The 22888-nt window shown below is 44.1% G+C and overlaps 1 protein-coding gene across 2 annotated transcripts in view; it reads left to right on the forward strand.

Moving 5' to 3' along the window:
- The first annotated feature begins 2612 nt into the window (after positions 1–2612).
- The window catches only part of PLCB1 (phospholipase C beta 1), an 857274-nt gene continuing 836998 nt past the window's right edge, over positions 2613–22888 (forward strand). For both annotated transcript variants that reach the window (XM_042230393.1, XM_060397115.1), the window contains exon 1: positions 2613–3081. In XM_042230393.1, the coding sequence (XP_042086327.1) occupies positions 2983–3081 (99 nt within the window). In that variant the 5' untranslated portion in view covers positions 2613–2982. The remainder of the gene's footprint in view (positions 3082–22888) is intronic.

Genomic DNA, 22888 nt, shown 5'->3' on the forward strand with positions numbered 1-22888 from the left:
GTAGCAAGCCAAGGCCACTGATAGAGGGTGTTTGGACAATATACTCAGGTTTCAGTTTAGGGACATATGATCAAAATGAAACAAATCAGTCTTTAAAGAGATTCTTTGTAGCAAGTGGCTTCCAGTTCAGTTCAGTTCAGTAACTCAGTCGTGTGGGACTCTTCCCGACCCTATGAATCACAGCACGCCAGGCCTCCCTGTCCACTACCAACTCCTGGAGTTCACTCAGACTCATGTGCATCGAGTCGGTGATGCCATCCAGCCATCTCATCCTCTGGTGTCCCCTTCTCCTCCTGCCCCCAATCCCTCCCAGCATCAGAGTCTTTTCCAATGACTAAACTCTTCACATGAGGTGGCCAAAGTACTGGAGTTTCAGCTTCAGCATCAGTCCTTCCAATGAACACCCAGGACTGATCTCCTTTAGAATGGACTGGTTGGATCTCCTTGCAGTCCAAGGGACTCTCAAGAGTCTTCTCCAACACCACAGTTCAAAAGCATCAATTCTTCGGCGCTGTTTTCTTCACAGTCCAACTCTCACATCCATACATGACCACTGGAAAAACCATAGCCTTGACTAGATGGACCTTTGTTGGCAAAGTAATGTCTCTGCTTTTGAATATGCTGTCTAGGTTGGTCATAACTTTCCTTCCAAGGAGTAAGCGTCTTTTAATTTCATGGCTGCAGTCACCATTTGCAGTGATTTTGGAGCCCAGGAAAATAAAGTCTGACACTGTTTCCACTGTTTCCCCATCTATTTGCTATGAAGTGATGGGACCAGATGCCATGATCTTCATTTTCTGAATGTTGAGCTTTAAGCCAACTTTTCCACTCTCCTCTTTCACTTTCATCAATTGGCTTCCAAGGATCAGCCAAAACACCCAAAAGAGAGCAGGAGTTAGGAAGCTCATTCACCAGATTATCCTTGGTGATTATCATAGCATCTAGCATACAGCTGCTAATCAATACATAGTTTTTGAATGCACCGACATATTTAATAGCAAATTTCCCCACCATATTTTGGGTAATATTTTGACCGAGTTTGTAAACACTGGGTCTTGGAAGCCTCAGGGGCAGAGGAAGAAAGAACAAACACTTAAAAGACTGTTTCTCTCCTTCTTTGTTCATATTCTGTTTCTTGTTTTTTAAAATTAACTTTATTGAGAAATAATTTACCTACAATAAAACATGCTCATTTTAGGTGTACAGTTCTACAATTCTGTATCGTGTACACACATGATATGGAACATTTCTGTCACTCTCAGAGGTCCCCTGGTTTCCTTCCCTGTCAATCTCTGCCCACTCCTGGCCACAGGCAGCCTCCTTGTGTCAACACAGCCTGAATGCCTGTTCTGGAATCCCTCAAATAGAATTGTACTATATGTAGACTACTGTGTCCAGCTAGACTTAGAGTCTGTGTGATTTGTCTGTGTGGTTGTATGCCCATTCCTTTTTTTTTTTAATGACTGAATACTATTCCATAGTTGGACATACCACATTTTGTTTATCCACATACTTGTTGACTGACATTTGTGATTTCCAGTTCTAGGGTATGATGAAGAAAGCTAGCTATGAGCATTACTGAACAGTCTGTGTGAAGATACATTTTCATTTATCATGGGCAAATGCCTAGAAGTGGAACTTCTGGGTTTTGTAATAAGTAAATGTTTAACTTCGTAAGAAACTGTTTTTCCAAGTGGATTTACCATTTTATATTCTCTGCAGCAATGGATGAAATCTCCAGGTCCTCCTCACCCTCTCAACCATCGGTATTTTAAATCTGATCTGTTCTGAAGGGGGTATCTCTTTCTTTGTTTTAAAAGAAATAAGCCATGTTTGTTGAATGACTGCAAAAAGCATCTGTACCCCTGTGTTCCTAAATGAGCAAGTTTCTATCTGTAAGACACCTTTCTTTCTTCCGCTGTCTGTCACACGCACACACCCACACACACCCCACACACACACTCCACACACACTCACTCGGGGGCCTTCTGTCATCCTGGGAAATAAAAGCATTGTTTCTCGTAGAATGGGCTTGCTTTCTCAGAAGCACAACAACCGGATGCCGGGGCTTCAAGACTAGGGCGCTGCAAACTCTCAGGCGCAGCGAGCTTTCCCCAAAGAGCTCTCACTCCAAGCCTCTCAACTGCTCCCTTCTCTACTAATAAATAATAATTGTCTTTTCAAAGAGCTGGTGTGTGGTTAGCGCTGGAGAGCTTCAGCTCGAGAGGAACCCTGTGGGTTGCCTCTCCGCTCCCTCCCCACGGTTCCATTTTCCACCCCATTTGGACCCAGAGACATCCAGGGCTCTGGCGCCCGCTCCTCAGCCAGCCCCCGGGAACCCGGGCCCCCTGACCCCCGGCAGCGCGGGCACCGCGCCACCGGGCACCGGGCATGCTCAGAGGGCGGCGGCGCAGGCGTCGGCTGCAGTGGGGCCCGGGCGCCGGGAGGTGCCGCTGCATCTCCGCTTCCCGGCGCCTGACCCAGCGCGCAAAGTTGGGCTGGAAGCCGCCGGGGGAAGGAGGGACGGAGCGAGCGCGGCGGCGGGGAAAGGGGGCGGGAAGCGGCAGGGGAAGGAGCCGGGCGGGGGGGTGGGGGGCCGCCGGGCGTGTGTCACTCGCGCGCTCCCTCCGAGTCGGGAGGATGTGCTGAGCGCGGCGCCGGGAGGCGGCGGGGGCCGAGGAGCCGTACCCGGCGGGGGCCGAGGAGCCGTTCCCGGCGGCGGCTGGCAGCCCGAGCTGCCGCTCGGCGGCTCTCCTCCCTCCTCCGAGGCTCCACATCCCGCGTCCCGCCCGGGCATGGTCGGGCGCCTCGCCCCCGCGCGCCCCGGCTGCTGAGTCTCGCGGGAGGCGGTGCGGAGGCCGGGAGGCCGGCGAGGCCGGCGCGGAGCGGAGGCGAGCGCCCCCGGAGCCGGGCAGGAGCCCGCGCCCCGCGCCCCGTCCCTGCCGCGCGCGCCCGGGCCGCCCGGAGCCCCGATGAGCCCTGATGGCCGGGGCACAGCCTGGAGTGCACGCGCTGCAACTCAAGCCGGTGTGCGTGTCCGACAGCCTCAAGAAGGGCACCAAATTCGTCAAGTGGGAGGATGTAAGTGGGGGCGGCCGGCGGGGGCGCGGGCGGCGGGCGGCTCGCGGGGGCGGGGCGGGGGCGAGTTACGCAACGGGCGCCCGGGCCTCGGGGCGCGCGACGGCGGCGCTGGGTGCCCGCTCCTGGGCCCTTGGGTCGGCAGTTGGGCGTCCGGGCTGGGTATGACCGGCGCCCCCTGAGGGTCTGGGATCTTGGGGCCAGTGGAGCAGAAGCGCAGGAGGGGCCGGTGTTGCCGGGTGACTGGTCCTGAGAGTTTGGAAAGTGGGGAGGGTGAAGCTGGCACCCGCTGGAAATCGCTGGGATGGGGACAAGTAGCGCCCTTCTCCGCCGGCAGATGCACACCCCGCCCCCGACCGGCACCTCCTTTGGCCCCTTTGGAGAAGGAGCTGCCCCGGAGTCTGAACTGTTGAGTGGTGGCTCACCTCTTAGCGCTGTTCTAGGTGCCCACGCGGCAGAGGCAAGAGGACACGGCAGCCCAGCCGACAGGTGGCTGGTGATGCCAAACTTCAGCTCTGGGCTCCGCAGGGAAGGGCCCCGAGAAGGCTCGGAAGGACGCACCGGGGGAGGGCACAGGGGGTCACTGAGGGGTCAGCGGGGCGCGCTGGGCCTGCAGGCTACACGGGAAGGCGAGTTTCTGAGAACTGAGCTGGCTCAGTCTTCAGTTCGAAATAGACAGAACACGAGACACTCCTTCGATTTACCTTCATCTTTTGCCAGGACTGGCAAAAGCCCAGCCCCGGATCTCCAGTGACCCTGGCCCCTAGGGCTTAAAATGAATCCCCCCATTGCTTTCAAACAGTTAATAATTTTGTTGTATGCATAGGGATCTTCAGATGGAGAACAGTAAGTTCTAGATTTACGTCTTGAGTGTCATTGAAGGTGTCAGTCCTTAGATCCTTGAGCCGCTGGATCAAAGGGTAGTTAGGTCCAAATGACTAAGGCATCGCTTAAACAGGAGAAATTATAGGAGGATCTTTTCTTGTTGAAAAGATTTTCCACCTAGTAAATTATAGTCTGTTATTCTCCAGGGTATTTTTCTTTAATCTCCTTAAGACATTTTCCAGTGTCTGAAAACAATTTAAATATTCCAGGTAGAGAATCCAGTTACTTAGCAGAGCTGGTCTGTGTCTGTATTTTGGAAGTGCCAACAGGACTTAGAGGCTGAGTCCACAGCTTTCCTGAAAGCTCATACCAATTATTAAATGCTGTAGGCAACCTTTTACTATGGACTTTACACCTTTCTCCTCTGTCCTAGTCTAATGACTGGATGTTTTCTGTAAATGGAATATAGTAGAATCTAACCAATAAGTTCAGCCACAGATGAAAGGCTTTATTTGTGTCAAGGAGAAACAAAGACAATGGAGTTCAGCAACAAATAAAACAGTCTTGCCCTTCTGGAGATCCTTAGATAGAGAGCTGATGTGATGATGGGTTTAGTGAGAAAAAGAATGAAGAGTAGAAGGAAAAGAGAGAGAGAGACTTTGCAGGATAGAGAAGGATATTCCAGTATAAGCTCTGGATTTATTCACAGCCATGATTTTAAATTGCTTTTTAAGTAATGATCCGCAATGTCTTGTTTGGAAGAAAATAGGAGTGTCACTGGAAGTGACGGTCTTCCTTAGAAACGCATTTTGATACATCCAGGTAGATAATTTTTATTATGTGCATTTATGTCACATTTCTTTCTTTCTTACCTACTAATGCCAGGCCCTGGACTAGAGCCTGGTGTGATACAGAAAGCAGTAACCCTTCTGCTGACCTTTTAGCAGACCTTATAGCCTAGGTGAAGGAGAAAAAAATGTTTTCGAGAGGACCAGTGATATAGAGAGTGAGGGATGCAGGGAGAGTGTTGGAGAGCCTGCTAGTTGAATGCCGCCTGCAGACGCTAAGAAGGGCTCCCTCTGAGCATTGAACAGTGAGTTTCTGGGACGGCCCTGTAGGAGGACTGTGGGGACTAAGGAGAGGGCCTGTGGAATCTCAGAGTTTTCAAAGGCGAGAACCCAGGCTGCACCCAGGAGTCAAGTTATCTAGAATGCAATGATGTCTAGTCAAGTTGTCTAGAATGCAATTCAAGTTCCTTGTCTGGCTTTCTTGGTCTCCATGGTGATCTGTGGAGTGAGAGAACCCAGACTTTCTTAGGATGGTTTTTCCTTTCCCTAGATGTCACCCTTCTCCTCTTCCCAGTTCATATTTGTTCTTCTGGGATCAAACCAGTTTTGATTATCTGGCTAATTATATTGCATATTCATGAGACTGTGTGTTGAAGACAATGGAGAACTAGATTTTTCAGTCCATGAGTACCTTCTGATTCTTTTACCAGTCAGCTGTGTGACTTTAGCTTAGTCACTTAACCTCTCTGAATCTTCACTGTGTCTTGCACAGACTGAGAGTGCTACATTTCCTACCTGTTTCGTCTGAAAGTTGGCAGTAGCTGATAGTGTACTTCTCACACTTGAGCATACTTAAGAAGGCTCTGGGAACCAGCCTCAATTTCTGATTCAGAAGGTCTGAAATGAGTCTGGGAATCTGCGTTTTTCATAGGATTTTGAGAATAGGATCATTTCTCACCAGATCTTGAGATCTGGTGCTACTGGTTTGGGGAACCACACTTTGAAACCACTGAGATAAGATTTGTGGGAAAAACAAACAAACTTGGAAAGTATGGTAGAGAGCATAATCTTGTTGGCTTGCATATATTTCCACTGGTTTGTTGATTTCATTTTATCTCTGTGTTTGCATTTTGAGAATTCTTCCAACTGTTACCTTTGTGCCTACGCACAGAGTCGGACACGACTGAAGCGACTTAGCAGCAGCAGGAGGTAGAACAACCTCAGTAACATAATCATGGGTAATCTTTCTAGATCTTCCGGGATATTTTAGGAAAGGCCTCTGATGCCCAGGTTAAGTTAACTCACATTCATGCATTTCTTTTGAATTTCTTATAGTCAATGAAACGTTTTCAGCATTTTCATCTGCTTCTAGTGGGAGTGTTAGAAAAGGAAAGGAAGCAGAGAAGCGTTTTGAGAGGCTGTCTAGTCTGACTTCCTGCCTTTGAGCAGGGGAGGCTGCTGTATTTTTCCTTTTGGCTCTGACTTTGGGAAATGCATGCTGCCCCCTTCCCCCAAGGGTGTGCCCCATCTGCTAACAAGGAAAAGTAAATGCTGGAAATAATTTAAAATACCTCAAATATCTGACCCCACTTAAAAATTGTAAACCATCTTCTCTGATCTTTAAGAGTAAGGATGGGCAACTCAGAACAGATTTTCAATAACCCATTACAAAGTTTAATGGTACATTTGAAAATGATGCATTTGGAGCTATTTAGAATTGTGAAGAGATTCTCCCTTGTTCCTTGAGTGGCTAAAGAACCGCAGTCACCAGTCCTGCTGTCCTGACCCCCATATAGAACAGAAGATGTCACCCAGAGGTTGCAGTGCCCACATAGTCTGTTGGCTACCTACCAATGTCATGGTGAGGCTGTGGATACTTTAAGAGTGGTAGTTAAAAGGTTTGACACTGGAGTTAACCAATCACAGCAGACAGAAAGTGGGGGTGGAGCTGGAACGGGGTCCTGGAGATATCCTGTTCCCTTAGGGCCAGGTATTAACCTTTCTTTGGCCCAATCATGGGAAGGCCTGGGGGTCCCCAGTGTCTCCAGGGGCAAATGGAAATATTTCCACTTTTGAACAACTGTTCTTGTTCAGTCTCTAAGCTGTGTTCGACTCTTTGTGACCACATGGACTGCAGCATGCCAGGCTTCCCTGTCCATCATCAACTCCTAGAGCTTGCTCAAACTCATGTGCATTGAGTCAGTGACACCATCCAGCCATCTCATCCTCTGTCATCTCCTTCTCCTCCTGCCTTCAATCAGGGTCTTTTCTAAAGAGTTGGCTCTTCACATCAGGTGGCCAAAGTATTAGAGCTTCAGCTTCAGCATCAGTCCTTCCAATGAATCGTTTCATTTCAGTTCAGTCGCTCAATCATGTCTGAGTCTGTGACCCCATGGACTGCAACACTCCGTGCCTCCCTGTCCACCACCAACTTCCAGAGCTTACTCAAACTCATATCCATTGAGCCAATGATGCCATCCAACCATCTCATCCTCTGTTGTCCCCTTCTCCTACTGCCTTCAATCTTTCCCAGCATCAGGGTCTTTTCAAATGAGTCAGTTCTTTGCATCAGGTGGCCAAAGTATTGGAGTTTCAGCTTCAGCATCAGTCCTTCCGATGAATATTCAGGACTGATTTCCTTTAGGATGGACTGGTTGGATCTCATTGCAGTCCAAGGGACTCTCAAGAGTCTTCTCCAACACCACAATTCAAAAGCATCAATTCTTCGGTGCTCAGCTCTCAGTATAGTCCAACTCTCACATTCATACATGACCACTGGAAAAACCATAGCTTTGAATATATGGACCTTTGTCAGCAAAGTGATGTCACTGTCTAGGTTTGTCATAACTTTTCTTCCAAGAGCAAGCGTCTTAATTTCATGGCTCCAGTCACCATCCACAGTAATTTTGGAGCCCAAGAAAATAAAGTCTTGCACTGTTTCCATTTTTTCCCTGTCTATTTGCCATGAAATGGTGGGACCAGATGCCATGAGCTTAGTTTTTTGAATGTTGAATTTTAGGCCACCTTTTTCCACTTCCCTCTTTCACCTTCATCAAGAGGCTTTTCAGTGTCTCTTCACTTTCTACCATTAGCGTGGTATCGTCTGCATATCTGAGGTTGTTGATTTTTCTCCTGGCAATCTTTATTCCAACTTGTGATTCATCCAGCCTGTCACTTCATACGATATACTCTGCATATAAGGTGAATAAGCAGGGTGACAATATACGATCTTGACGTACTCCTTTCCCAATTTTGAAGCAGTTTGTTGTTCCATGTCCGGTTCTAACTGTTGCTTCTTAACCTGCATGCAGGTTTCTCAGGAGGCAGGGAAGGTGATCTGGTATTCCCATCTCTTAAAGAATTTTCCTCAGTTTTTTGTGATCTACACTGTCAAAGGCTTTAGCATAGTCAGTGAAGCAGAAGTAGATGTTTTTCTGGAATTCTCTTGCTTTTTCTATAATCCAATGGATGTTGGGAATTTGATCTCTGGTTCTTCTGCCTTTTAAAAATCCAGCTTGTACATCTGGAAGTTCTCAGTTCATATACTGTTGAAGACTAACTTGAAGGATTTTGAGCATTACTTTGCTAGCATGCAAAATGAGTGCAATTGTGCAGTAGTTTGAACATTATTTGGAATTGCTCTTCTTTGGGATTGGAATGAAAACTGACCCATTCCAGTCCTGAGACCACTGCTGAGTTTTCCAAATTTGCTGGCTTATTGACTGCAGCACTTTAACAGCATCACCTTTTAGGATTTTAAATAGCTTACCTGAACAACGAATAATGGGGTATAGGTATATATAGTTGAACATCAAGGCCAGGCCTTGCTGTCCAGAGCTTGGCCAGTAGATAAGGAACTAACCTACGGTGGCGACTTGTCTCATCAGTGTTTTGAAAGGATGTGCCTTGCTTTTATTTTGCATTTGTGTCTCATCAGACTCTGGTGGTAGGAGGTGTGTGTACAGGACTGGGCATTTGAGAGCGGTCTGTGGGATATGAGTGAGTTTCTCCATCACAGCTAGGGAATTTGGGAGATTATGAGCTTGACCCTTCTCATTTCTCCATGTTGGACAGGGTGTGGAGGGAAAGGCAAAGGTTTCCCAGTCTTGGATTTGCCCCAAACTCATCATCTTCAAGTGCACCATTATGCTTTCTAAGGGGTCATTGAAAATTTGTTTTCTAAGTTCTTCCTCTTAAAGATCTGTGTCTTTGTTCCACAAACTTTGGAGCATGGAGGGCTGCTCATTTGATTGTTTCCTTTTCTCTACTCTCACCCTCCAAATTCAGAGCTCAGTTGTGGATGAATAGCTTAGCACATTGCAACCTCGTTTTCCTCATGTGTAAGGTGAGGCTTGTAGTATCTCCTGCTGCACGGAGTAGCTGGTACCATTAAAAGAGCAAAGGTATATGCCCTGCTCTGTGTGGTGCCTGACATACAACACTCAATGAAGTATGTTTTAATCTTTATTTTTTATTAATTTTTATTGGAATATAGTTGCTTTACAATTTTGTGTTTTTACTGCTGTATGGCAAAGTGAGTCAGCTTTATGTTTACATATGTTGTTGTTGTTCAGTCACCCAGTTGTGTCCAACTCTTTGCGACCCCATGGACTGCAGCACATCAGGCCTCCCTGTCCCTCATCATCTCTTGGAGTTTGCCCAAGTTCACGGTCATTGCATTGGTGACGCCGTCCAGCCATCTCATCCTCTGAAACCCTCTTCTTCTCCCCTCGATCTTTCCCAGCATCAGGGACTTTGCCAATGATTACTCCTCCTTTTCTGATTTCCTTCTCATTTAGGTCACCGCAAAGCTTTGAGTACAGTTACCTGTGCTATGTAGTAGGTTCTTAAACTATCTTTTTAAAGTGATGCATACATACTAAGTCACTTCAGTTGTGTCCAACTTTGTGACCCTGACTGTAGCCCTCCAGGCTTCTCTGTCCGTGGAATTGTTGCCATGTCCTTCTTCAGGGATCTTCCTAACCCAGGGGTTGAACCCACATCTCTGGTGTCTGCTGCATTGGCAGGCAAGTTCTTTACCACTAGTGCCACCTGGGAAAAGTGATGGTCTCCCAATAGTTAGAGGGCCATGAACTTTATCAAGGTGGTCAGTATGTGTTGGATGACAGTTTTATTCTCCAAGTAGGAGGAGCTAGACCTTTCTTCCATTTCCTTTAATGTATATTTTGATTCTCATGCTTTATAATTTGAAATGGAAAAAAAAATCCATTTTTTACCCTTTTGGAAAATGTAAGTATTTTAGAGAAAATCTATATTAAAATCAGCACTCTTTTTCTTTAAAGCGAGTCAGTTTCCAAAGTGTTCTAAATTTTTATTTCTACTTAAAAACCTTAATATATACACCCCCCCACGCCCACACACAGAATAAGTACACAGGTTTGATGCCCAGAAGGAGTAGGAAACAGTTAACAAAATTCTTGTGATTTAGCAAGAAAAAATTATGTATTAATAGATACATGTAAATCTCACATTGTATATTGTATGTCACAAGAGTAATCTGACATTGGAAAGTCATAATTGCTAGACTGGGTACATTGTTTGGGAAAAAGGCTGAAGAACTGAAACAAGTAACACCCTCTCCTTTCTATACCACTCTGCCCTCTGCACCAGAAAACCCACAGCTAAAAGAGGTAATAATAATAAAAAACCTTAGTAGTATATTGCGCTTTTCCCAACATCCTACACAAAAGCTCAGTTAGAACTTTCAGATTATGTAGAATCTGAAGTTTGCAGTTTCCAAAGTGGTGACAAGATGACACTGACGATATTAATGAGGAAGGAGACGGGAAGGTTTCTGAGGTGGGTGGTCAGCAGCATTCACTTGGAGCAAGCTGTGTGAGAGAAAGGGGAGAAACAGTGCTGGTCGGTAGATGGTGGATCCAAAGGTAGTCCCAGAAGGCTGGCAGGTGCCCTCTCAGGGAAAGTCGCTCAGTCGTGTCCGACTCTGCCACCCCATGGAAAGTCCATGGAACTCTCCAGGCCAGAACATTGGAGTGAAGAGCCTTTCCCTTCTCCAGGGGATCTTCCTAACCCAGGGGCCAAGTCCAGGTCTCCCACATCATGGGCAGATCCTTTACCAGCTGAACCACAAGGGAAGCCCTCTAAACTGTCACTTAAATATGCCCAGATATGTCCACTTTTCATTTCCAAAGAGCTTTTGTGAATTTCTCATTGACAGTGATTACTGCAGCCTTAAGTGTAAGAATATCACTTTTCCAAAGTGAGCAAATAAACCTATTTCAAGCTGTTGATCAGAGTGTAACATTCATGAAGTTAAACTTGCAAATCTTGTGTCCAGCTGGATCAGTTTTCACCAAATGAATGCTGTGATCAGCACCAGATCGAGATAAACTGCCTGCCAGCCCTCCCTTAGGAGCTCCTGAGCGCTCCCTTCCAGCTCTGCATACCCACTCTTCTGACTTATAGCTCTGTAGGTTGGTGTTGCCTCTCTTTGATCTAAGAAAGCTATTTTCTTTTTATTTTCAATGAAAACAAAAACCTAAAGCACTTTTATTACTGCTTTAGGACCTTCTTCAGCAATAACAAAAATGACTTATCCTGGGTTTAGATGGACCTTGATTAGGTCCTTATCTGTCCTAAAGCCTGGGAAGTGAAGCAGGTAAATGCCCCAGGGAAAAAACAGTTAAACAAAACTCTGGTAATTGAGCAAGGAAATTTAATGCCTACAGGCTTTTATTGGCATAGCAAAGCATAGTAGTAGAGTGCTGTTTCTGGAATGTGTTTTTCTCTAGTAGTTTTTCTCTTATCTTTCCTGACCCGATATTCCCATCTGTGGTACATTAGGATAATTTACTCTGGCTATTAGCATATCTCCAATCCTTCCCAGGAAAGTTTTATCCTATCAGTAAATACCTTCAAATGATGTTTACCTGCAATGACTGTTTAAATGGGCCAGGAACAGTTTGCTTTTTTTATATCAAGCTTTGTTATCTATGGTTACCTGTTTCTTATCAGGATCATTTCATTTTATCATGAACAAGGAGTGCCGGTAGAAAATGGAATGGGATTGATTGTGAATTGTTAACTAACACTCTGGGTCTCCACCTAAATGACAAATCTTTTGTAACGGAAGACCTTAGTTTTCCTGTTACTGGAGCTAATAGAAGGTCTATTCAGCCTTTCTGGATCCTATCATAAATTCCATCTGCTCAGAGAGATTACATAATGCTCCCCTTTCCCCATCTATTCCTTATCAGACCCCACAGTCAGAGCCAGAGCCCCTATATTGCACGAAGGAAAGGAACTAGGCCGTGTTTCTGAGATTTACACATGAGACCCTAAGGATGCCATCGATTCTGTAATAAAAAAAAAAAAGTAAATGAAATAGAATATAAAGAAAGCTAGACTCTTGGAGAATTCTTCAAGTTCCCCTCTGACCACTTCGCGCTCTGAGATTTGATTTTATTATTTTCTTCACATGTTATTTTCAATTTGGGGAAATTTTTATTTTTATTTTATTTTTTCTGAAAAATGCTTAGGTATATGCTGAAATATAATTGATGTTGATTAAATCCATATGCATTTATCAATAAAATTATTATCAATGGAGAAACACCATTATATAAAATTTTGAAAAATTTAGTGTTAAAGGGCAATTAAAAGCATCCTACATATGGTTTTCATTTCAAGGACTCTTTTTTTTTTTTTTTTTTCTTAATTCCAAATGTGTGTGTGTATGTGTGTGTTAAGTCACTCTTTGCAATCCTATGGACTGTAGCTTGGCAGGCTCCTCTGTCCATGGGATTCTCCGGACAAGAATACTAGAGTGGATTGCCATTTCCTCCTCCAGGGAATCTTCCTGATTGGGATTGAACCTGTGTCTCCTGCATTGGCAGGCGGGTTCTTACCACTAGCACCACCTGAAAGGCCCAATTCCAAGTATACTTTTGTTCACTGTTATTTTTAAATAGGAATATAAGTGCTTTACAATGTTGTGTTTTTGCTATATAATGATGTGAATCAAATACACATATTTGCCCTCCCTCTTGAGCAAGGACTTTTTTAGTTCACAATATTTGCTCTTTTTTTTTTTTTTCTTTTCTTTTCATCACAGTGAAGTTTTATAAACAAGTTCAAGGAGAACAAATTAGTTAGCAAAGTGCTTTTATCTAAACTAGTCATGGTGGCTATTTATATATAACATTGATACATAGATTAAGAAAATCTATTTTCAGCAAAAAATCTTTTTTGCTGTTAAAAATCAATTTTTCTTTGAAACTTGTTAATAAAATAGGTAAAGGAAAGTTAATTTGATTCATTTTGTAGAAGAGGCCAAATAAGCTGAAAAAGAAAGACCCCAGAGCAAGTCAGCAAGTGGCCCAGTCGATTAAAAAATGATGAAGGAGGCTGACCAGGATTCTCTGTCAAGTGTGCTGTTTGGTTGAATGTCACTTAGCATCCATCCCCTCATCCTCTTTGTGGGACTTTTTATAATACAGAGTCTGGGAATCTAAAGCCGTATTTACTGGACTTCCTGGAAGCATCTACTATTTTGGCTGTAAATTCAGCCCCGCTAGTATGAGATGCACTTGTATGGGATGTGGAAGGCTGATCTGTGAAGGAGGCCCCTTCTCTGCCGTCTCTGAGCTGTTTCTGCGGACACGTGGGTTGCCGCAGGAAGAAGTGCTGTCTTCTGTGCCCTTTCCCTGTGTCTGATTGCAGAGAGGTGGTGGCCATCACGGCTGCTCCCCGTTCTCGGATTACTCTTCCTTCGTCTTCAGCTAAGCTGCTGTGTGTGTCACTTGAGGAGTTCCGTCTTGATTTCTCACCTTTCTGAATGGGGTGGAGGCAGCAGTTCCACTCTAGGGTCTGCGTATCACATTCTGGGGTCATTCACAGAGGCCCAACCTGAAGCCTGCTTCTCCGGTCCTATTAATGATGCCGTCAAGTGCCTGGGATTAAACTCCTTTGTGTACAAAGCTTCCAGAGAGGTTTCTGTTTCCTTTATTAATACCTGCCCAACATGGCCTTTTACGGTTCTAGGATTCCGTGACTTTCAGTCCTGACATGCAATAATCATCCACACCGCCTATGTAATTTTCTCCTTCAATATTACATTTGAGTATAATGAGTTTTGCTATAATACTGCCTCTTGGGTTCAATGTTGAGAGTGAGTGCTAATAACTGGCCCTGATATTTACAAACCACTATCATTTATTTATGCATGCTAAGTTGTCTCAGTCGTGTCCAACTCTTTGTGACCCCATGGACTGCAGCCCGCCAGGCTCCTCTGTCTGTGGGAATCTCCAGGCGAGAGTACTAGAGTGGGCAGCCATTTCTTTCTCCAGGGGATCTTCCCGGCCCAGGGTTTGAACCCTTGTTTCTTATGTCTCCTGCATTGGTAGGTGGATTCTTTACCATTGAGCCGCTGGGAAGGCCATTATTTATGTATAGTCATGCCCATTCAGTCATGAAGACCACTTCAAGTGGTAGGGAAAGATCAAGTGTTGCTGCTGCTGCTAAGTCACTTCAGTCGTGTCCGACTCTGTGTGACCCCATAGACGGCAGCCCACCAGGCTCCCCCGTCCCTGGGATTCTCCAGGCAAGAACACTGGAGTGGGTTGCCAATTCCTTCTCCAATGCATGAAAGTGAAAAGTGAAAGTGAAGTTGCTCAATCGTGTCTGACTATTTGCAACCCCGTGGACTGCAGCCTACCAGGCTCCTCCGCCCATGGGATTTTCCAGGCAAGAGTACTGGAGTGGGGTGCCATTGAAGTGTTACTATTCCTATTTTATGTAGATGTCAGCTGGGGCTAGTGGGTGGTGAGTTGCCTAACTTGCCCACAACTAGTTAGAGGCAAAGTCGGGTCTTTAGGTTAAATTATGGGCCTCTTCCAGTCTCTGGAGAAGGAAATGGCAACCCACTCTGGTGTTCTAAACTGGAAAATCCTATGGACAGAGGAGAGTGGCCGGCTTACAGTACATGGAGTCGCAAAGAGTCAGACACGACTCAGCAACTTCACTTTCCAATCTACTGTGGCAAACAGGTTCGAAACAGGAACCTTTCGGTAACAAAAGGCTTTTAATAGAATTCAAATGAATACAAGTTGAAAGTGATTCACTGACTTTTCAAAAGAATCCCCCTGATTTTAGGATTCATACAAATGAGGCTAAGATCCTTGCAAACGCATCCCTCTTTGCTAGTGTCTTAATAAACAGCTGCAATATTTTACGATGTACACACAAAGTCCATTTTTATTATACAACATAGGACTTGGAAATGTAGGAAAACTTCATTGCTGCTTTGAGGCACAAAGACAGTCTATTCTTCAAATGTTCTATATTAGTTAGTCAGTATAAAACATGCTTGTGGAAAGATATTTAAGAATGGTGTTTAAAGCAAAGTTCATTTTTTCATTACCTAATAAGTGACACTTTGTATCTAGCAAGACTCATTACATGTGCTTTTCCATCTTTTTCTCTTCCAAACATACTTGCAAATGCTGTCTTTTGTTGGATTCCCCTAAGGCTGATCCCACGGCTTCCTATAAGAAATTTTTGATCTTGGAAGATGGAAGATAAGGTGGGCATGAGGGAAGTGTAGAAGTTGCCCCATGACCCTAGGCAAGAGGCAGGATTACTTGGAATTCAAGGTGGTGTCAACTGAGAGGTCAGATATAAGCTGCCAGGACAGGAAGTTACCTCTAGGGAGGTGGTGATACCTTAACTGGACCAGGGCCTCTGTGTTATTCATCTTCTTTCCCTAGGACAAAGCAGAGGCTTGGCACTGACTTGGTGCTCAGGGAATGTTTGTAGAATAAAGGACTCATCTAGTGTGTGTCTCCCTCACAGTGGGTTCTTCTCGCTCACAGTGGGTTCACAGTGGGAAGGGAGGCAGGCGGTCTTAGGGAGACTTGGAGGACAGTCATGCTCCCAAGACGCTTTCATGCCATGTCGCGTGTGGTGCTGGGTCCATCTTTCCATTCCCTCTGAAATCTCCCTCTGTGGCCTTCTTAACTCTTGTTTCTCCATGTGGGTTCCAGAAGCAAAATGTTCACTGTCAGCGTGTAGATTGCTGTCACAGGCACACATCTCCTGTGAAGGCTAAATACGGCTTAAGGGTGAGTGTGCACTCAATTGTGGTTCAATATTGGTTGAAAATTACGATGCTTAGTGTATTTACATCTCTTATTCTGGATGTTACCAGTGGCTTCTGTTTTCTGAAGAAGATACACATTTACCCAGATTTTGCAAGGAAAATTGCCCTTAAAGAAACTTAGAAGTGTTGGGAGTGATGAACAAAAGACTGATGGTTGTGAAAACATCCTCTCTATCAGGATAATGATTCACAAGGAGAAAATCGAATGTGAGTTTTATTGCCAAAATGAGAAAAATATCAAGTAAAAGACATATAGTTTTAAAATATTATTAATACTAAAAATTCCACCTACACTGTTTCTTCTGTATAGAGGGAATGGAAGTTACCAGGACAATAGTATTGATGTATGCCCTTCCCCACTCCTAGTTCAAGCACCTGGATCACCTCCGTGGTCCTGCCTTCTCTTCTGTTCCTGGGGAAGCAGCGTACTTTCTCTGTGTCCAGGGGCCCATGCCTCCTGGTTTCTCTGGATCCTGGATTCATAATTATCCTCCCCTTTGACAGTGTCTGTGAAAGATTCTTCTCTGCTGACGCTCTTCTAAGAACATGGAAATACGCCTTGTAGTCCCACAAAGGCTGGCGTAGACTCCAGCAGAGTCCTCCGCCCACCTTCCTCTGCAGTTGCCGCCCTGCCCCTCCTCCCTTCCTCTGCAGGGAGATGCCGCTCCCCCCACCTTCTCCTCCCCTCCCACCTGTCCTCCTGAGCCTTGTTCTGCCTTTGCCACTGCTTTGAAGTTTCTCTCGCCAATGCTATTGGCAGGTGATATTTTGCCAGCTGATATTTTTCAGAATCGACCTTACTTCTTTTTCTGCAGGTTCCTTCCATCCACTTTTTTGTTCAGAGTTCCTACTTTTAATGTGTGTTGATGCCTCTTATAAGCTGGACATTTTGCTAGTGTTGTGGATTGATGATGATAAATGATTTGGTTCCCATCTTCACGAAGTTGATATTCTGCTAGGGGAGATAGATGCTCAGCAAATAGAGGTAAGGGATGTCACTCTAATTGTGCTAAGTACTACAGAAAAAAGTGCAAAAATACAAATGAGTGTAAGAAGCTTGGAAGGAGTCCCTAGAGAAATTCTGTGTAGGGGAAGACCTGAGTTATAAGTAGTTCTTCAGCTAACAAGAGGATGGGAAGTGTGTAAGGTCAAAGGAACAGCACTGGTGAGCATCCGAAGGAAGGAGGGCACAGGGGACTTTGAAGGACAGAGAAGAATAAGCAAATGGGGAGCTCAATGGCTCAGATAATGAGGAGAGAGGGCAAGGGGCTGCATATATCCTGTGTAGGCCGTTGCAGGATTTTATCATGAAGGCAATGTGAAGCCACTAAGTTATGTTTCTCAACCTCAGCACTATTTACATTTGAGGCCAGATGATTATTTGTTAAAGAGATTGGCCTGTGCACTGTGGGATGTTCAGCAGCATCCCTGGCATCTATCAACTAGATGCCAGTAAAAAACTTCCAGTATAACAACCAAGATTGTTTCTGGGCATGGCCAGCATTTCCCTGGAGAGCAAAACTGCCCTGGTTCAGAATCCTTGATTAAAATGTAAACCACTGATTTAAATCTTAACTGATTAAGTGTTGAGCCAGGACCTTCCTGATACTTCAATGGTTAAAACTCTGTGCCGCCGTTGCAGGGCCAGGTTTGATGCCTGGCTGGGGAACCAAGATCCCACATGCTGTATGGCACAGGCAAAGAGAGGGAGGGACAGAGAGAGAGAAAGGGAAAGAGGACATTATCATATACAAAAAGTATTGGGCCACTATATGTGCGTGCACATGCACCTGGCTAGCAGCCGTGTGAAAAGATGCTCATCATTTGTCATCAGTCATCAGGGAAATGCATTGATATGATAAAACCACCAGTGAGATGCCACCTTACAGCCCCCAGACCTAAATCTATATCTTCCTGAAATGATCGGTTTACTCATCTGATGCCCCCACTAAACAGTGAGCACTTTGGGTGATGGGGGATCTGGATGTTCATTTGAATCCCTGGTACAGACCTGCAGTACCTTGTATGGTATTTGAAGGTGCATGCTTTCAACTGTTTGTTGTATTTTGTTAAAAGAGATTTTTATACTTGTCAGTAAACGGCAGTTATTTTAATGGCGCTTCTCTCCACTTTTTGCCTGCTCCATCCTGGACTTTCTCCCCTCCTTCACTTTCCTGTTCTTCGGGAAATTTCAGACTGGACAGACCCCGGGGAAAAGCTTCTAATGCATGCTGTTGCACCTAGGTTTACTTCACTGATCCTAGTCTCATACTCAAACATCTAAGACCACCTTTGTTGTGTGTGTGTGTGTGTGTGTGTGTGTGTGTGTGTGTGTGTGCGCGCGCGTGTGCATGTGTATCTCGTAGTCAGGGCTGCGTGACTGACATTTGTTGGGCATCACATCTGATTTTCTGTGACCCTAGAAATTCTTTTTCCCTCACATGACTCTTCCCCATCATATATGTATTTTCCATCTTTGGCTCTGCTGCTTGTCTGAGGGAAGTCTAGGGTGATCCCTGTAGAGCATGGCTGGTTCTTTTCCCTTGCTGACTCTGAAGCACTGATTGGTCTAGAAGCACGCAGCTCTTGCTGCTTGTGTTCTCTTGTTCAGTAGCATGAGGACGTGGGCTCACCGTGGAGTCAGGACCATGGTCAGCCGCGGTCGGTGGGTGGGCTTTCTGACAGTGGGGGCTGTGGGGCTGTGGGCTGGCCCTTGACAAAAGGCGAAATGGGTTACAGCCTTCAGGTTGCAGCTTATATCAGTTTTCTGAGGTGTCCCTAAAGTAGCATGGACTGAGAGACTTTAACTACAGAAATGTGTTTTCTTATTGTTTTGGAGGCTGCACGTCTGAGATAAGGCGTTGACAGAGTTGGCTCCTCCTGAGGACCCTGAGGGAAGGACTTGTTGCCTCTCTTCTCAGCTTGCAGGTGGCTGACTTCTCCCTGTGTTTCACGTCATTTTCCCTCTGTATGTGTCTGGGTCCAAATTTCCTTTTTTTTTTTTTTTCATAAGGATGCCAATCCTAGTGAGTTAGGGCCCACCTTTAATAAATTCTTTTAACTGAATCACCTCTGTGAAGATTGTCTCTAGATAAGGTTGCACTCTGAAGCACTGCATAGCACTTGAACATTTGAGTTTGGAGAGGGACAATCCAGTTCATTATGCACCTGGCCTGGTAAAGGAGAGCTCAGAGCAGCAGGGTATTGGTTCTATTCAGATACTTGAAGAATTGACTCTTGGAAGCAACTAGACTTTGGACTAAGATATTAAAACTAAATGGTAGCTGCATACATACATAAAAAGTACTGAAACTTTCTAGCTAGAATTATCTGACCAAGCTTACTTGTGAAAAAGATTTCCCTATTAAGGAGAATACTTACTGTGAGCTGCTCTGCCCAGTAGAAATATAAAATAAGTCACACTGGAAATTTAAAATTTTCTAGTGCCATATTAAACCAAGTAAAAAGAAGCAGGTGAAATTAATTTTAGCAATATACTTTATTTAACCCATATATTGATTTTCATGGGCTTCCCTGGCAGCTCAGACAGTAAAGAGTCTGGCTGCAATGCAGGAGACCCAGGTTCGATCCCTGGGTTGGGAAGATCCCCTGGAGAAGGGAATGGCAACCCACTCCAGTATTCTTGCCTGGAGAATTCCATGGGCATAGGAGCCTGGCAGGCTACAGTCTGTGGGGTCACAAAGAGTCTGACATGATTGAGCGACCAATGCTTTCCCACTTTAATTGATTTAAATGTATAATCAATATACTAACACATCTTAGCCAAACTTGTCACATTTCAAATGCTCTGTGGTCTCAGGTGAGCCCATATTCAGCAGCATAGGTAGAGAGCATGCCTGCTCAATTGGGACCAAATCATCTCCAAAGAAGTGAAAAATGGTTCTTGATGGGTAAAAAGCTTAACTCTTTTTATTTTATATAAAGCACAGTATACACACAACATCTAAATAAATATTCAGAACATCTGTGATATTAACATTTCATGGAGGATGATTAGAAAACTAGATGTCAAAAAAAGCTCTTCAGCTGGTCAGTAATGAAATAGCACTGAGTGGCAGTGGTGTAGAGTCTGTCCTAAAGGTTTAATCCAGTACTACACTTGCTAGCTTAGCTAGGTTTCCTTGGACAAGTTAGTTAAGTTAAACCTGAGTCTATTTATCTGTAAAATGAGGATAATAACAGTGTCTACCTCTTAAAATTTTATAAATATCAAAAGAGAAAATCCATTTAAAGTTTAAACTGCAGCTCAGACAAAAATGTTTAGGATGTGTCTGTTATTATTTGGTCAGGGAGCTTTGTAAAGAATATTCTGGTATCAGAAGGGAGTTTGGACTATTTTGTCACTGCTTACCAGTTTCTTTAAGACATCTGATTTATTTATTATTAGCGTATGGTTGATTTATTATGTTAGTTTCAGGTGTACAGCGTATTGATTCAGTGTTTCTGTAGATCATACCCCAGGATATGTGATTTATTTTATAGTTATTCATTTTCATATTTCATCATTTTAGTGAGATGTAATTGTCATATAACATTATATTAGCATATATTATTGCTTTATATCAGCAGTTGTTGTTTAGTTGCTAAGTCAGGTCTGACTCTTGTGACCACGTGGCCTGTAGCCCATCAGGCTCCTCTGTCCATGGGATTTTCCAGGGAAGAGTACTGGAGTGGGTTGCCATTTCCTTCTCCAGGAGATCTTCCCAAACCAGGAATTGAACCCATGTCTCCTGCTTTGGCAGGTGGATTCTTTACCACTAAGCTGCTTGAGAAGCCCTTATATCAGCACATTGATGAGCAAATCATGAGCAAATATAGCTGTCACAGGATTTTGTTGATTGTAATATTGATTCCAGTGATTTTTTTCTTGCTGTACTAGCTTTCACTTTTTTTTTTTCCCCAAATTGAGGTTTTATGGAGGCCTTTTACTTTGTTCCTTGATTGTCTTTTATTTGACCTAAAGTCTTTTTGGGGAACTCATGTAAATAGCAAAACAGCAGCTTCTTATATCATTATAATACATTTCACTTTTGAGGCAATAAGATTGAGAGTGAAATGGTTTCTAGAAGGAAAGAGGTACATAGAAGTTTACTGTACACTATCCACAATTACTAACTTAAGACAGTGTGTTTATTAATTTTCCTCTTTTCAAGGTAGAAGTTTATTGGAAAAATACCCTATAACTTTAAATAAGCAAATTAAAGTTGAATTCCTAGATATAAGCCATTTACTTACAAGAAACAGGGACTTCTACATTTTAACCTCACTGGTGTTTCTTGGCATTTGCATCATTGTATTCCTGACGTCACTGAAAACTTAAGTTGAAATGCAGATTCTCAAACTCTATTCCAGTTTGAGATTATCTCCTAAATGAGAAACTTCAGAGAAAGGGCTCAGGAGTCTGTGTTTTAAGAAGACCACCTGTAAATCTGATGCACCAAAACTTTGAAAATCACTGTCCTATGGAATAGACATATTATAGTTGTTGATAAAGAAAGAATAAAAACTAGACCATGTGAGAGTTATCTCCATTATTCTGCAGTGAAATGCTGCAGTTGCCTTGGAAATGAAGGATGGCCATGTATTTCAAATTTCAAACTAGAGCAGATATTCTGACAATTAAGGATATTTGATCTCTGCATCTGGTGTCTCTATTTCTGCTTTGCCAATGAGATCATCTATACCATTTCTTTTAGATTCCATGTAGATTGTTCTAATGTATATATGCATTAATATACAGTATTTGTTTTTCTCTTTTTGGCTTACTTCACTCTGTGTGACACTCTCCTGGTTCATCCACATCTCTGCAAATGGCACAATTTCGTTCCATTTCATGGCTGAGTAATATGCTGTTGTATATATGTACCACAACTTCTTTATCCATTCCGCTGTTGCGAGTCATTTAGGTTGTCTTCCTAAATGTCTAGGTTGCTTCCTGAATGTTTATAGACATTTAGGTTGCTTCCTAAATTGGCTATTGTAAATAGTGATGTTATGAACATTGGGATGCTGCTGCTGCTGCTGCTGCTAAGTCGCTTCAGTCGTGTCCGACTCTGTGCGACCCCAGAGATGGCAGCCCACCAGGCTCTTCTGTCCCTGGGATTCTCCGGGCAAGAACACCGGAGTGGGTTGCCATTTCCTTCTCCAATGCATGAGACTGAAAAGTGAAAGTGAAGTTGCTCAGTCGTGTTCGACTTTGCAATCCCATGGACTGCAGCCTACCAGGCTCCTCCATCCATGGGATTTTCCAAGCAAGAATATTGGAGTGGGGTGCCATTGCCTTCTCTGGAACATTGGGATGCATGTGTCATTTTGAATTATGCATTTCTCTGGGTATAAGCCCAGTAATGGGATCACTGGGTCATATGATAGTTCCCAAGCATGCTGCATCCTGCGTCAGACATAGACTGGCGATTCAATTCATGCATGTTAGAATGTCATTCTCCCAAAATCTGTTTCATCCATCAGAACTGATTCAAATGAATTCTTTTAACGGCTGAGTAATACTCCATTGTGTATATGCAGCTTTCTTATCCATTCATCTGCTGATGGACATCTAGGTTGTTTCATGTCCTGGCTATTATAAACAGATGAACATACATGTCTCTTTCAAGTAAATAAGGTAGTTCTATTTGCGTGGCCATCCGTATGTCTTCTTTGGAGAAATGTCTATTTAGTTCTGCCCCACCAGTTGAGCTGCAGTTGCCAATTACTCTCTCCCCAGATCCCCATTTTGTTTTATTTTGCTTTTATTTTGAATTCTGAGGTGGATCATAGGTCTGTGATTTATGTCTGAGAGTGTTTTGCCTAAGGAACTTCCATACTGTTTTCCATAGTGGCTGTATCAATTTTTGCTCCCACCAACAGTGCAGGAGGGTTCCATTTCTCCATACTCTCTCCAGCACTTATGTTTGTAGACATTTTGATGATGGCCATTCTGACCAGGGTGAGGTGATACCTTATTTTAGTTTTGGTTTCCATTTCTCTAATAATGAGCAATGTTGAGCATCTTTTCATGTGTCCATTGGCCACCTAT

The sequence above is a fragment of the Ovis aries genome, chromosome 13 (assembly GCF_016772045.2).
Source record: "Ovis aries strain OAR_USU_Benz2616 breed Rambouillet chromosome 13, ARS-UI_Ramb_v3.0, whole genome shotgun sequence".
Classification (NCBI taxonomy): domain Eukaryota; kingdom Metazoa; phylum Chordata; class Mammalia; order Artiodactyla; family Bovidae; genus Ovis; species Ovis aries.